General features: G+C 49.4%; 4 protein-coding genes across 4 annotated transcripts; 2 read left to right on the forward strand and 2 right to left on the reverse strand.

Moving 5' to 3' along the window:
• Positions 1-205: 205 nt before the first annotated feature.
• On the forward strand, positions 206-1,574 carry Asppvi_001984 (aromatic prenyltransferase; the record flags this gene model as incomplete). Its single annotated transcript, XM_043307517.1, has 2 exons — positions 206-1,359; positions 1,415-1,574. The coding sequence occupies 2 exons, from the start codon at positions 206-208 to the stop codon at positions 1,572-1,574; spliced, it is 1,314 nt and encodes a 437-aa protein (XP_043163452.1).
• A 501-nt stretch (positions 1,575-2,075) lies between these two features.
• On the reverse strand, positions 2,076-3,455 carry Asppvi_001985 (uncharacterized protein; the record flags this gene model as incomplete). The annotated part of the gene is made up of 1 exon (XM_043307518.1): positions 2,076-3,455. One exon carries the CDS (start codon positions 3,453-3,455, stop codon positions 2,076-2,078), a length of 1,380 nt encoding a protein of 459 aa, XP_043163453.1.
• Positions 3,456-7,719: 4,264 nt separating this feature from the next.
• Positions 7,720-9,328, forward strand: Asppvi_001986 (MFS transporter; the record flags this gene model as incomplete). Its single annotated transcript, XM_043307519.1, has 3 exons — positions 7,720-8,379; positions 8,439-8,664; positions 8,721-9,328. 3 exons carry the CDS (start codon positions 7,720-7,722, stop codon positions 9,326-9,328), a joined length of 1,494 nt encoding a protein of 497 aa, XP_043163454.1.
• Positions 9,329-11,194: 1,866 nt separating this feature from the next.
• Positions 11,195-14,751, reverse strand: Asppvi_001987 (glycoside hydrolase family 35 protein; the record flags this gene model as incomplete). Its single annotated transcript, XM_043307520.1, has 18 exons — positions 11,195-11,412; positions 11,465-11,583; positions 11,641-11,728; positions 11,782-11,839; positions 11,893-11,979; positions 12,040-12,081; positions 12,136-12,363; positions 12,413-12,517; positions 12,599-12,894; positions 12,949-13,163; positions 13,224-13,291; positions 13,344-13,464; positions 13,515-13,780; positions 13,831-13,965; positions 14,018-14,106; positions 14,160-14,522; positions 14,585-14,598; positions 14,672-14,751. 18 exons carry the CDS (start codon positions 14,749-14,751, stop codon positions 11,195-11,197), a joined length of 2,592 nt encoding a protein of 863 aa, XP_043163455.1.
• Between the last annotated feature and the right edge of the window lie 1,041 nt (positions 14,752-15,792).

The raw sequence follows: 15,792 nt of genomic DNA on the forward strand, positions 1-15,792 counted from the left end.
GGCACTCTATGCCTATGGGCTCGTATAGCCTGCGTCATGCGGTCGCTGTCACAAACGCACAGAGAAGGCGATGCCCCACCCCAGGCGGATGAAAAGAATATCATGGTATAACCAGAACAGAAAAGGCAGGGCAGTGTTCCTTGGGTTCCCCTCGTCCTTTTGCCTCTAATCTCATACAACAAACTAGTAACTAGGAGGCTGAGTGATGGAAATCTCCAAGAAACCAGCGGCCCAGCTGCCAAAGCCTTTCCACGTTCTGAGTCAAGCTCTGCACCTCTCGAACAGGAACCACGCAAAATGGTGGTATAGCACTGCTCCGATGTTTGCCGCCATGATGGCGGGGGCCGGATATGACGTTCACGCACAGTACAAGTTCCTTTGCATCCACCGCGAGGTCATCATCCCGGCGTTGGGTCCGTACCCTGAAAAGGGTGAGCCCATGCACTGGAAGAGCCATCTGACGCGCTTTGGACTTCCCTTCGAGCTGAGCTTCAATTTCTCCAAATCACTGCTGCGGTTCGCCTTCGAGCCCATTGGTCCCGTAACGGGAACGCAGGATGATCCATTCAACACCCAAGCCATCAGGCCTGTTCTCCAGGATCTGAAGGCCATGGTTCCAGGGCTTGACTTGGAATGGTTTGACCATTTTACCAACGCACTGGTCGTTTCAGAGGAGGACGTTCAAACTCTGCGTAATGCAAATTCTCATATCCCCGTCTTCAAGACGCAGAACAAGCTGGCGGCCGATCTAGAGCCATCCGGCCAAAGTGTCTGGAAGACCTACATCTACCCCCGCATCAAGTCCATCGCGACCGGGACGCCGAAAGAGAAGCTCATGTTTGACGCAATTAAGGCTGCCGACAAGAGTGGTAAAGTTGCCACCCCACTGGCAATCCTTGAGGAGTTTATTGCTGAGCGAGCGCCTACCCTGATCGGCCACTTTCTCTCTTGTGATTTGGTTAAGCCATCCGAGTCGAGGATCAAAGTTTATTGTATGGAACGCCAGCTGAACCTGGCCTCCATCGAAGAAATCTGGACACTGAACGGGCGACGGGACGACCCAGAGACACTGGAGGGGCTGGATGCGCTCAAGGAGCTGTGGCAGTTATTACCCATCACGGAGGGTCTGTGTCCACTGCCGAACTGCTTTTACGATCCTGGTACCTCACCGCAGGAGCAGCTTCCCTTCATTATCAATTTCACCTTGTCTCCGAAAAGCCCACTTCCCGAGCCACAGATCTATTTTCCTGCTTTTGGGCAGAACGACAGAGCCATCGCAGAAGGACTGGCCACCTTCTTTGAGAGAAGAGGGTGGGGGGGCCTGGCTAAAAGTTATCCATCGGATTTGGCATCGTACTAGTAAGTCTTGACATATCCCACACATTGAAGGAATAGGGCTGATCTCCATCCGCAGTCCGGATGTCGACCTGCGTACCTCAAATCACCTGCAGGCCTGGGTCTCCTTCTCTTACAAAGGAAAGAAACCGTACATGAGTGTCTACCTTCATACCTTCGAGGCCTTCAATGCTGCTACCGAGGAGGTGACAATGTGTCGTGGGGGTCAGCATCACTGAACTAGATTACCTATTCATTTTAAATGCATACACTAAACGTGTTGGTTGATTACATTTGGGGAACTCGTAGCCGCAGATTATTTTCTTATCCTAGCCATGGGTGCTGCAGATGCAAGGAGAAGTCTGCTTCGCTTAGGACAAGAAAGAAAACTCGAGTTTTCTCTCTGTCCCCACTTTATATTTCTGTCCGTAGGAGAAGTGATCCAATAGACCTTGTTGCCTCGCCCTCTCTCCAAAGATACAAGGGCCACGTATCATTGGTACGTATCGCCAAGGGATCTACAAACTAGTTTATATTTGAGAGAGCGTACCATTGCAATTTTCATACCCCTAACAAGTCTCAATGTGCAGAGTAAAGATCGCACTTAGACGTGCAGTGTGGATACAATCATGTTAAATTCTCAAGCTCTAGTTTATTGCATCTATGCGAAACCTTACTAGACAACTACCAAAGTGCGGCCGCCCTTGTAGAATTGCACCGATCAATTGAGACACAGATACTCAGGGTAGCGATGAGGAAGAAGCCATCTGCTCGAGAACCTCATCCGTATACCCCCATAGCAAGGTCGAGTAATCCGACGCCCAAGTGGCGCCCGTCCAAAACGTGCTGTTGAGCCCCTGAAGCTCATAGAGTTGCCGATAGAACCCGCCACGGATTTCCTCCGCTGAAACGAACATGGTTACAGGGGTGTGGCTCGCGAACTTGACGATCTCAGGCCTCTGGGTAGAGTATGTTTCCTCCGCACGGAGAAGCTCGAGCTTCTCATACATGTACGCCTTCGCCTCATCCTCGCCAAAGTCGGACCCACCGACTAGCTTGATGTTGTGGTAGCCGGGGGCCCAATGATTATCCAGGCGCCAGATGAATGGTTCCTCGGGAACACCGTACAGGCGTTCTGGGTCGACGTTAACGAGGTTCACATCGTTGGGGAGACCGGTGTCATTGACAAGCACAGCCCAGTACTGATGATACTGCCACTTCGAAAAAATGTGCGATTCCTGCTTGCTGAGCGGAAAGCCGTGGAGGTTGTCCAGCAGTGGCGGAATGGTAACCAACAGTTGCTTGCCCTTCAGAAGCGTCTTCGTCCCATCAGCACTGCGCGCAATGACTTCAACGCCATTCTCGGAGCGCTGAACAGACTCGGGAGTCGTTTCCAAAAGAACGTCACTGCCGAGCTCTTTGCTAGCACTCTTGTACAGAGCGGCGATGCCCTCGATGGGACGGACGTAGCCCTCGTTCAAGGCGGCGGCGTGGGGGACGCCGATGTATTGGATGACGTAGAGGGTGATCATTTCGAGCACGTCGCCAGAAGTGTGAGAGAAGAGGGCGTACACGGCATCCTCGAGATGGTACTTTTTTACGAAGTCCGCGAAAGGACTGACGAGGTCCTCTGGCACCGGTTCTGGGATTCGGTAGACGCCGTCATCCAAGAACCCAAACTGAGAGATGGCATCGACCCATTTCGCAAATGCTTCCCTGTCCCGGAGCTGGCCTGGAGGGTATTCCGTTCTTTGCCCTGTTTTGAGGTTCACGTAGTCCTCGTGCGCGGGAGCTGGGTTGCGGCGCCCGTAGGGTACCTGAAGCCGCTCCAGATAGTTCCGAGTCACAGTCGTGTTGAAGAATCCTTCCACACCGAAGTTGAGTGGCGTATTATCTTCAGTATAGTAGGTTTCGCCGTGACCGCCCAGATAATCGTTACGCTCAACGACAGCGACGGTCTTACCTTGATCCCTAAGACGAATCGCGGCATACGTTCCCGAGCTGCCACCCCCAAGGATGATTACATCACGAGAGATGGTGTCGTGGGCGACGATCACATTCGCCAGACTAAGCCAGGCGACGCTGGAAAAACCAAGTAAGCTCGCGATCCTGGCAGCCATCTTCGAGAATGTCAGCAAGGGAAGGTGAAAGATTACTAAATGCACCTCTACCGATTTATAAGTAACAAATAATCATACGATGTTTGCGCAACAGCTTGTGCGTGAAGCTTGACTCACGAACTTGCTCACCTTGGACCCTGGGCCTTGCTAGATTGTGATCGCCGGCCTGCAAGGCCTTGGCGTCTTGGGAATCCAGGGCAGCGCCACCATGAGTCCATGACCAATCACCACTTCTTCGGGTCACATTGCAGGAAGCTAGCGTGATGATACCTCGCTCCAATGTATTTGATTTGAAACCGCAATCCATGATTTATGGTATGGCATTGGCAACCACATTGAGCAGCATTGCCAGCTGTAAAGTTCGGCGCTGACGGGACGCCAGCGGATGAATGAATTAACTGGCCATGAAGGGCTGGACCTGCAGTATCCTTGAGGATACCCTTGTCTCTATGAGACATGCATATAGGCTAGCTAGGCTAGCGTGGTCGGTCGGCGTACATGGCCGATTCCGATAGGTGCTTTTATCAAACGCATTCTGAAAGGTCGCTTTAGATAGCGTTACACTCCTGTGCTCTTGGTTGATCTCATCTCGGCCAATTCAATTGTGTCATATTCACTTGTCTAGCGGAAACCTCACTGACCTTGCATGCGGCCTTTGTGCTGACCTATCACACAATGCATACATAAGTAGCATTGCGGCTGAGCTGCTGAGTTAGATCAGTCGAAATACCAGGATATTCATCGTTACCTAGTGCGGTCCGATTCAGCCAGGCACGTATATCACCTCGCATCCGCAGACATGGATTCTGACCTGGAACGTCCAACTATCGCCCCTCTCGTCTACTGTACTCAATGATGTTACCTCGCGTATGAGATCCCAGAGCTATGGGATTCATGACAGTCTGGCCGAGTGATGCCGAGGTATTCCCTCACCCATGCTTCAAGTCCGTAGTAGGTACATACCATCAGGGACCGGCGAGTTACGGCGTGAGGTGCACTGCAGTCCAATAGAGTTGCAGGGATACTACATGTCCTCCCATCCCTCTCAGCAGGTATCACATGCGGAGTCGATTGGACGTAAGCAAGACAGAGCGAGCAGTAGAGGAATGCGGAAATCAGGAAGGAACCTTGGGTGGTTATTCTACTTCAACAACCCTTCGTCGAATATCGAGTCTGCACTCTTGGCAACAGTTATGAGCTTCTAATACAAGACATACAACGTACAGAAGGTACAATGTTACTAGTGATAAAAGTCTCTCTGAAGAAATGGTCGGACTGCCTTCCCCATCATCCACTCTACGCCACTTCAGCGTAACGCTGGGGTAAATTTGATCTTCAACGGCTTTGTACTCCAGGCTTTGAAGACCAACACGTCTTTCCACCGGTCCGAGCCAGGACCAGACGCATCTCCAACCAGGCTAGGTCATGGCCGATGCAGTTGCGATGGCCGTGGCTGAACGCCCGCATGGCGTGGTGATCGTCGTTCTGATACACGGGATCCCCGAGCCATTGTTCTGGGATAAATTTGCCTGGATCGACAAAGTATCGGCTGCAGCAATCGATGCAGTAGCGTGCAATGTCCACTTGAGTACCAGCGGGGATCCAATGCTCGTCCATGAAATTACCCCCTGAGGGACCCAGCGCAGAAGGACGGCGGGACCGGGGGAGAAGTTCCGGAGCACATAGTTTATGCAGGCGCTCAGGTACTTCGGCTGGTTCACGCTGATCGAGCTAATGCCTCCAAAGCTGTTGAAGGTGCTTCGGATTTCGCCGAGCACTTTGCGCTTGGCATTTTTGTTCTGGGTCGGGAAGTATAGCGTGGCGCTTAAGCAGTTGCTGTGTTCTCGCCACCTGTGATGATGAGGGTGGAGCAATTCCGATCTATTTCGTAACGTTGGAGCCCTTTCTGTGGATCGAACAAGGTGGTGGTCAGGTCCTTGTAGCGGGTCGTTCGGTCCACTGGACGCGGCACATTGTCATGGGTGTACCTGCGGTGTGTGAGAAATTTATCACGCAAGGACTTGGGGAGTCCCGAACAACGTCAGGAGATAGAATATCCATGGCTAGTACCCCACAGCATGCATCATGGGGCGGAGAACTCCAGGCAGCTGTAGGTCTCGCCGGATGCAAGCTCGAAGCCGAGATTGAATGTCTCATACTAGGGCAATGACACTGTGTCAGCTGCCAATGTCCTGGACCAGGGGTAGGTATCTTACGTTAAACCAAGCCGTAATTTCAGGTGTCTTTTCATGATGCTACTTCCTCATGCAGCTTCTCGACCAGTAGAGTGGTGTTGGGCTGGATCACTAGCTCATGCTCTCTCAGCGCAGCGTCCGAGAACCCTTGGCAAGCAAACGGCGGTAAAAGCGATGAAGCTCGCCATCAACCGTCACGATTGAAAAGGCTCAGTGGGGCTGTTATAGAGGTGTTTATTTTTATCCCTTTCAGCTTCCCAGGGCACGCACCGTAGATGTCATCCATGCACGACTCGAGGTGAAGTGGAGCAATCCATAATACCGGTCTGTACATCTCATGTGACCGCGAAAGGTCCGAAACGACGTCTCCGGTGCATAGATGGTACGAGTGACACAGACGCGTCACTGCTGCCAGTTTTAGCCCGGGATACTTTGCGAGTGGATGCAAATTGATACTGGCTACCCAGCATGACCCTCATGAACAAAACTAATGGTCCTGACTTTGCTAAGTGAGAAACTGTCCGCATCTAAACTATTATTTTGTAGATTGCTTGGCGAACGATTTCGCTAGCGAATTGGATCATTTGGGCAGCAGCTGCGAACAGTAAGACGCGGAGCCAGTAAGTAAAGGTAATGCTGGGAGAAGATTGAGAGCAAGCTTCTTGAGTGTTGGAGAGTTTGCCCCCCCAAGTTGCACAGGAAGGGAAAGTCACGCAAGCCAAACATTAGATGTAGTCATGAATCTAATACCTTGCCTGTAGGTCGCCACGCATATGCAGCAGATGTCCATCTTTTGCTCCCATCGCACCTTATCTTGTAGACCATCTGGGATGTCTCATTTATCTCTGCTTTAGTCCAATGGTAACACACTATGTCCTGAATGTTTGCCTTTCACAACGTGCCAGATGTCCACCTCCACGCTCATTCGCAAACCTCTCCACATAATGAAGATCGGACTTCTGGAGATGCTGTAGAGGAGGACAGTGATGCCAGCTACGTCTATTCATTTTCTGTCCTAGGTTCTAGACGCAATCATTCTCCCACTTGACCCAGGGCCCAAGTCTTATCGATCTCAGTCGTTACGTACCTCCAACTCGTCATCAGTTCGGGACACGTTACATCAGCAAGGCTAAGGCGGAAGCAGAGATCGATGCCATCTGCAAAGATGGGTACTGTACGACATGGTTCTGAATTATATGGTTCGTGCAGTGAATCCTGTGAGAGAGGATACCACTAATCAGCTACGAATAGACCACACAGTTGAGGGATGATGTTTCAACTGTGGCAGCGATCACGAGATATCTGGATGCGAAACATACCACACTGCTCAGCCGTCCGTTCTTCGCTCAGATCACCGACGCAGGAGAAGAAACGTGTCGTTTCCGGACCTGATAAATTCTCTTACGCACTTAACCTTGAACATCTCAAGGGCAAAAGGTAGATTACCCTGGCTATGGATATGGGCCAAGAAGCCACGGGTTCTAGTCCCGCCCAATGCGCTACCTCCGTGTATCTTGATCGAGAAGGTTTACAACTTGCATCGACAGACTTTACCTGGATCACGGGGGAACCTTGCTGGTCATGCTGAGTCAATGGAGTTGGATGTGCTGGAAGCGTCTAACGGTGGACTCATGCGTGTAGAGATTTCGCTAGAAGCAATTGCTTCATACGGTTATTTCTAGTAGTGCCTCATAATATCTCGTTATCCAACTTATTTTCTTTGTTTTCTTTGTTACTTGATATTGAACGTTTTTCATTCGCTCGCTAGAGACCGGCCAGTGTCAATGGGCTAAGCAAAGGGGGGAGGGCCAGCGCGAGCAAAAGCGGGGCAAAATAAATAATGTACTACAGCACCTGTTGCGCATGGAGTGCGATCGATTGGGATTTCCACCTGTTTTCCACCTATACACGCAGAGGGGAACGAACCCTAGCTCGCTTCCCAATCTACCACTGCACCAGTATGTCTCCCTGAGAAACGAACTCATCTAAGTATATTCGCCTGACTAATGTGTCATAATACCGACCAGAATCTACGAGAACAACCTCTCCGCCAGATGTTGGCTGGGAACATGGATCACCAGGAGGAGCCGCCGGGAATTTGCAAAACACCCAGTGGGCATGAACAGGGAGGTGGCTCAGCAGAAAAGGCATCCGAACCATCGACCGAGGAGGTAGGCTGGGATGGGCCGACGGATCCTGCACGACCGGTGAACTGGTCGAGTAAAAAAAAATGGTGGAATATGTGCGTTATCTCATATCTCACCTTTCTCACCCCCTTGACCTCGTCCATTGTCGCACCGGCACAGGGGCTTGTGATGAAAGACTTCCATTCAGTCAACAGGACTCTGGCCTCCTTCGTTGTCTCCATTTACCTCGTCGGCTTCGCAGTCGGACCTCTTTTCCTCGCCCCGCTCTCGGAAATTTATGGCCGACTGCGCGTCTACCAGGTCGGCACCTTAATCTTCACGATCTGGAATATCGCAGGTGCTCTCGCCCCTAACGTCAGTGCGCTTCTGGTCTTCCGTCTATTCGCCGGGATTTCTGGCAGCGGTCCGGTCACACTGGGTGCAGGCTCCGTCGCGGATATGTTTGCTCTACAGGAGCGTGGAGTCGCCATGTCCATCTATGGGTTGGGCCCGCTCCTTGGCCCTGTCATCGGGCCGATCGCCGGTGGCTACCTTTCCCAGGCACAAGGTTGGCGATGGGTTTTCTGGCTGCTTGCCATTGTTGTTAGTGGCGACTTCAATCCTTCTACTCTTCGTCGAAACTCACTAGTTTATCGATACAGTCTGGGATCGCAGTCATTCTCGTTGTTCTTGTTTTATCCGAATCTTACGAACCGGTTCTCCTGCGGAAAAAAGCGAGTCAAATTAGACAAGAGAACAGATCTGTGGACGTGAACGCTGGGCAAGCCTTGAAGCTAAACTCTAGGGAGGTTTTCATCCAGGCAATAACCAGACCAACGAAATTACTATTCCTCACTCCAAATGTCGCCTTGTTCTCGCTATACACAGGTAAGTAGCTCTAAATCTCAACTCAGGTACAGGTCTAAACAGCCGCATGCCCCTAGGAGTGGTTTTCGGCTACCTCTACCTGCTCTTTACAACGGTCACCGAAGTATACGAAACCACCTACCATTTCAGTCAAGGCGCCACCGGACTTGTGTTCATCGGCATTGGCGTCGGAGCCCTCATTGGCATTTCTTGCTTCGGTGCCCTGTCCGACAAGATCCAAAACCTCCTCATCGCAAGAAACAACGGCCAAGCGGAGCCGGAATTCCGACTTCCGCCGCTCATCCCAGGAAGTTTCCTTATCCCCGTCGGTCTCTTCTGGTACGGATGGTCCGCCCAGATGCATCTCCATTGGATAAAGCCTGTCATTGGACTGGGCTGGGTTGGGTGCGGGATGATCGTCACCCTCCTCCCCATTCAAGCGTACCTCGTTGACGCGTTTGGCGAGTACGCTGCCTCAGCAATAGCGGCGAACACAGTCGTTCGGTCCATTGTCGGAGCCTTCTTGCCGCTTGCCGGGCCTTCGATGTATGCTAAGCTAGGGCTGGGATGGGGGAACTCATTGCTTGGGTTTGTCGCCTTGGGTTTGTTACCGGTGCCGGTGGTATTCTACTTCTACGGCAAGAGAATCCGCATGAACTCACGGTATCAGGTGTCTCCGAGGTAATTGCCTTGTAATCATTTAATGCATTGCCACGGTTTATTTCACTTGCGGGAGAACCCTTGTCGAACAGTTGTTTTAGGGTAGATATCCATCCCAGCGCTTATACCACTTCTACTTCCACATATATTCAATGCTTGGTAACCAGAATAAAACTCTACGTAGAGTCTTCTTCTTGGGTGCAAATATTCCAGATATTTGAGATGCGAGCGTCTGGTGATACGTCGGCCTTATGTTTTGGGGCTTTATCGTACCCCGAAATGCCTAAAGGAGATGGTTTCAAACTCCACCGCGCAAGGCTCCGTGTCTTGGGACCTGCACATAAATGTTGTGAATCGAAGTTCGATCAAGCAGACAATAGAGCTTCGGATACGGAATTTATTCCGTATGGAATTAAATTGATTTCCAATCAATCTGATATTCAATCTGATACTCAACCTGTATATAAGCCTTCTGTTTTCAGATGAGAATAAGGACAATCAATCTTCTAAGAGTACATGGCACATGAATATCTGTATGCCTGCCGTAAGGCTGCCCTACGGATCCTATATTATAAATTAACTTAAAGTCTAGGAGGAAGAGAATCTCAACAGGTTATCTAGTATAGATTCCTAGTAGTATAAATCCAGTAGTATAAATCTAGTTAATTTCTATGGTGTTGTGATGGTTGAGTTGGTTATAAGAGGTTATTAGACTATAAGGAGGTGTTAAAGCCTTAGCTATATCTATCTTAAATTTCAGGCTCTATATATACTTCATAATAGGCTCTGGCAAGGCGTTAGGCCACACAGAATGTGTGGCTAAAGACCTTGTCAAGCTATATACGAGGATGTTAACATATATATTTTGGTACAGAAGCGTACTAGGGCGGTTGCGCCTACCAACCCTCTTTGTTACATCCATCAAACTTGGTTCCACGTGCGCCAATTGCACTTGATCCAAGAGTGAGACAAACCTTGGAGCGTTATGGGCAGGGAGGAAAGCAGCGTTTCAAAACCCTTACTGACGCCCATCGCGATACCAAGGCCAGAAGGGCGGGGGCTCTCCAAAACTCGGGCGCTAAGTCGTTTGGAATTCGAGAAGAATACGGCTTCGAACATACCTCCTGCATCAGATCGACCCCAAGATTTAGTGAGCATTGCACGCAGATATCAGTTTACCGTTGGACACCAAGGCGACAATTCTTCTGCTGGTAGGAATGTTAGCAATATACGGCTCCATCAACCATGCAAGTATGCACTACTTCCTGGTCTAGCGTAGCCCAGACTTCATATTAGACGGCCAGTTATTTTTCTGCCCGAGTACAACAATATTCAGGTCGTAAGTCTGGCATCGACGACCACGTTCCACCGTGGTACTATGTAGCCTCTTTAAGACGTTAGTTATAGGACAGCGTGGTGGCTCCCTATGCTCTGCTGGCTTGGTGGATAATATACATTATTGAGCTAGCCTACAATTCTGACAATGCGCCGATCGAATGCCTAGGTAGATCGACTATTTGTTGCAATAACCGGACGCAGAGAGTGTAAACCGAGCGGAGCGACGCGTGATCATCTAGAAGGCTGATACGGGCGAATATCGCGCAAAACCTGGGGTATGAACTGACATGATCGGAGTAATAAACTCCACATTTTGCTCTAGGCATTATCAGGACACCAAATTCCAGCCTACCTTATGTTCGTGTGAGGTAGATGAGATTAAAAAGGGTATTCATACGAGGATGATTGAAACATTTTTTCACCAGGCTTTTAGTGGTAGGTATTTGGTCAGGATACTATTATCATACGCACAAGAATCCGAACCTTAATTCTGGGACCATAATCGATTGAGGAGACTTCAGGGCTGCCGACAAATCTGCTGTATTTCAGGTGCCTAGAAAGCATCGGACCGGGCGGTGTAACTGGGCTGTGGAACAGACGCAACTGCACCGTAACCACTTTGATACACACCTGTAGCACTGAGAGAAAGGGTGGCCAACCTTCCGCCATTTGGAGAAACATTCCAGTGGACCGGTGCAATTGTGTTAGAGCCCTGGTGGTTTATAATGCCTTCCGGGATAGGGAAAAGTGTCTGTGGACCGATGCTTTGTTCTGTCCGCTGTTGTTAGAGACTGGTACATGAATTCAAGATAAGGTCTCTCACCGTAACGCCCAAACATATACCCATTGATATAAAGATGAGCGCGTAGACCAGTGGTTCCTTGCAGCGAGACTGCAAGCGGAATATCGTAGCTAGTAGGTAGGTTGAGATCAAAAGAAGTCCTGAATGGCAACAGAGGTTAAATCCAAAGCTGCCGTAAGTTCAGAAGAACAACTTACGTGAAGATTTCCACCCCGGGTGTCGCAACCCCTTGTAATGGAGATTTGGTGGCCCAACTTTGACTTGGTGGATTCGGTTGGTGCCAGCCTATCTCAACGTTAGTTTATGTGAGGCTGTCGAGTCGAGGAGTGTTGGCGCACCCATTCTCTCCGCATAAAACCCTCCCTCATTAAGTGGGCCTCGAATCAGATCAGCATACTATGTGATTGGGTTAAAAAAGTCTCCTAGTCTAGCGGATGAGGAGAGATTACATTTTCACCACCTAGGTTTCTGGTGATTTTCCACTCGATGGTTGCGTTGCTGCGTTCGAGATTGTAGTTCAAAATTCCGCGCGGAAACTATCATATGTGTTGTTAGCACTTCTCCTTTGCTAAAGCTTAGGAAACACATTAACGGACTGTGATGCCACCAGATTCATTCTCGTTGTATCCCATGTTTTCCTACAGCACGCATGTCAGCATTCGTGGGTTGTTTTTGGAGCAGAATCGTCTTACGGAGAGAACAGTGAGGACATAATGTAGGCCTTTACTCAACGTATGTGGGAACTTCAGTGTGAACTGTGCCGAATTTGATGAGGCGCTTCCACCTGATGCTCCCAAGAAAGTATCATTGAGCCAGACAGAATAGCCAAACTCGTAACCACCACTCAACTGAAAAGAAATTCCTGACTCGGTTCCATTGGAAACAAAATGACCTCGGAAAAGATGAGCTCCAACGTGATACTAGATTTGTTAGCATGTCAGATCATAGAACAGAAGCTGGATCACCTACGCCGTAATCTCCGGTATATAGACTGACATGAGTAGTCAACTCCCGGGCCCTATTTGCAGAGGTAGTGTGGTTGGCAACAGTCCACTTGGAGTCGTCAGGAATTCTCTATCTCGACTATGCTGTCATGCGATTTCTAAGTAACGTTAGCAAGATACTTTCGGCCTCCCTCAGTCCATGTTTTCTTACCCATGTCAACTGGGACAGGTTAGGCAGAGAAATAGTGGGGTTGGTGAAGCTGAGTGTACCACTCAAACTGCCGTGGGATGTTCTTGACGTCTGGATCGAATTGCCATTCCATTCAACCTGGTCGATGGCTTGTGGAGCGATAATTTCTACCTCTGTAGAAGAGTTCAAATCACCTCTGAGGCTCAACGTGCTGCCATTTATCACGGCACTGCGCACAAGGTATGGCCCTCTGACGAAGGTAACATCATTGCTGCTGGATACTTCCGGTGCCCAGGTGGTATAAGCCGTATTCCGATCTGAAGATCTGGTCAGCTCTGTCGGAGAATCTGGAACACATTCCACGATCTTACCTAAAATGTACAACATGACATCGGCGCCAATTGCTACAACGGAGACCCCGGAGGTATTATAGTTCACGACCACAGTACCTGATTTGGTTTGGCAGTCATTGGTTGATCCGGCTATCGTTACACACGTGTCGTTGCCAGAGGAGATGAAGGCCGTCTCGTGCGTTTCTACAGTAGCCCCATAAACCAGGACTACGTATTTGGAGTCGAGCTTTTGCCTGTGGAATTATAATCGTAAGTATTGGTTGCTGCAGGGTAAATCTTGCGCATTAACCCACCAGGACAGGATCTCTGCTGTAGAATACAGAATTGTGCGCGTTCCAATCGCATAATCACTGACGTGGATCTGTCTCCGTTCTCTATTAGTACTGTTCCCATGTATATGGTGTCAATCCTACCCGGGAATCGTATCCATCAAGTTTCAGCGTGCCCCCAAGCTGAGGAATGGTAAAATTTCCTAGACTGGTTGGGATATGCAGAGAGAAATTAACGGAAGCGGTGTTTCGGGGAACCGCGTGCCTGAGACATGTTAGCATGAGGCGCACAAGCTTGAATGGATTGAGTCCAACCTTGACGTCCAGAAAGTAGTGTTGCCCTTGTCATCCTTGGTTTGAGTCACAACGACATCCGAGCTGGTCGTGAATATTGAAGTTGCATGAGTAGTAAGCCTTGAGGTGAGAAAGGCAGGAGACACTTTGAGGAATTGAGACTGAAGCTTGATATCGCTGTACTTCTCTCTGGTGATGGACCGATCTTCTGCAATGGCTGCACGGTAGTCATAGCTGGTGTAAACCCCGCCCCATCCAATATGGCCCCAGTTGGTCCCACCATAGATCTAAGATATCCCTAGTTTTGATACGGAATTGGGATAGCGTTGATTCGCACCATGTACAGATTGAGCGACATCACCGACATCGCATGGAGGTCCTTGTAGAATAAGCGGGTCACGCCAGCATCGTACATCACTGGGCAGTCTGAGTAGCCTGGTCCGTCAGGTGCATCATAAAAACCGTCCATATACTAAAATAATGTCAACATGTTGTACGGTCCGGCTTCTAAAAAAGCTTCACACCTCAGCTATCATGTGCGGTGTGTTGTTGCTATACTGCAGATATAGCGACCAGTCATTTTGATTCATCCAACTGGGAATGCTGGTACAAGCTGCCATGCGATATTTAGATTTGATAGAGATATTAGAGATGTAAAGGACTCACATAGAGGATAGTTATCGTATGCGTTTACATCGGGAGGGGCAACGTGTGCCCATTTACCACCGTGTGACACGTCATTGTGGAATGTAGGCACCACCATACCGGTTTCTGCAAATTTACTTTTCAGATAGTCCATATATCCTGTCGGGGGAAAGGGGGCTCCGCCGACTACAGGACTGGATAGCTCGTTTTCCAACTGCAGCATGATGATTGGGCCCCCTTCAGTGATCTGATGTGGGGCAAGCATCTTTCCAACTGTCTGAACGTAAAGCTCTATCTCGTTGTAGTAACTTCCGTTACTGACTCTCCAGTATAATCCTTCTGGAGCATGCATCCGCCAACCGGGAAGCCCTCCAGCGCTCGCCTCTAAAAATGGTGAGAGCTAGTTCAGTCATATAAGCGAAAGTGGATACTCTAGTCTCTCTTACCTGCATTGATGTACCTAAGGATCCAAAACGGGCCAGTAAGTATGATTTTCGTCTTTGGGTTCATGTCCGTGTGGGATGATAACGTACGGCCCAGGTCTCACAATAACGTAGATGCCAGCAGTTCGGGCAGCGTTGAAGAATTCATCGTAAGCAAAAGTCCCATCCATGCGTACCGTGCCCTTGGTTGCCTCCAGCAAGCTGCAGTTGATGTACGTTGAGATGGCATTGAAACCAAGGCTTTGACCTTTTGGAATATATCGAGCCACAGCGGGATTGGGAAGTCTGTATTCTCCGTCAGATGGTTCAGCCTTGGTGCATCTTCAAAGGGTCAATCTACCTCCAGGCATGAAACTGATTCCGGACTCGTCTTTTAGTCAAGGGGTCATTATCAATAGAATTGAAATAAGCGTACTTCACCACTGTGCACCAACACCCGTTCACCATGAATCATCCAGGAATACTTATCCCACGTAACAGCCGCCTCTGTGGCAGCCCTCCTTGCATAGGGAGCATTACTGGTTCTTGCGACCAGCTTGTCGGTTTCCCCAGAACGTAGTTGCTGATGTAGACACCAGCAGAGCCGACAAAGAGAGAATTGAGAACAGCAATTGCATGATCGAAGGTTCGGATCAATTTCACAGCTATTCAGATGGTTATTCTATTTCGCGCCTGATGACCAGGCGCTCTACTCTATATAACTAACTACCTGGCACGTGAATCATTAACCGTTCTAGCTGCTGATCACCGATTCCCAAACCGTTTCAAAACCTAGTACCAACTCAATTTTCCATCATCTTGGAAAATATCCGTAGCACAAATATCCGGCGCAAACTACCCCTGCGGAGAGAAGAACGAAACTCGCTCTATACAGAAAAGACCTTTGCTGCAGGCGGTAAAACGCGGAGTTTCTGTGTACCCCACAATTCAAATAGAATCCTCCGTATAGGGAAATACCCTTTTAGATACAAATAGAGCAAGCTAAATCAGCACAGCATAGGATGCGCTCTATGGGTCTGCTCTACCAAGGGGAACCAATTGCATTTGTGAACAGTTGGTTGATTCCAGAAAGGTGCAAAGAGCGTGGTAAAGGGCGGGCATGTTAAATACCTATCTGTCCCTTCCGTAAACGGATGAAGGAGCAGGATTATGTTAAGGCACTCGGAGTAAAGGTGTCCAAGTTGCTTGACGAGCCAGAATTTACATACAAA

Source organism: Aspergillus pseudoviridinutans (genome assembly GCF_018340605.1).
Source record: "Aspergillus pseudoviridinutans IFM 55266 DNA, scaffold_10, whole genome shotgun sequence".
NCBI classification, from domain to species: domain Eukaryota; kingdom Fungi; phylum Ascomycota; class Eurotiomycetes; order Eurotiales; family Aspergillaceae; genus Aspergillus; species Aspergillus pseudoviridinutans.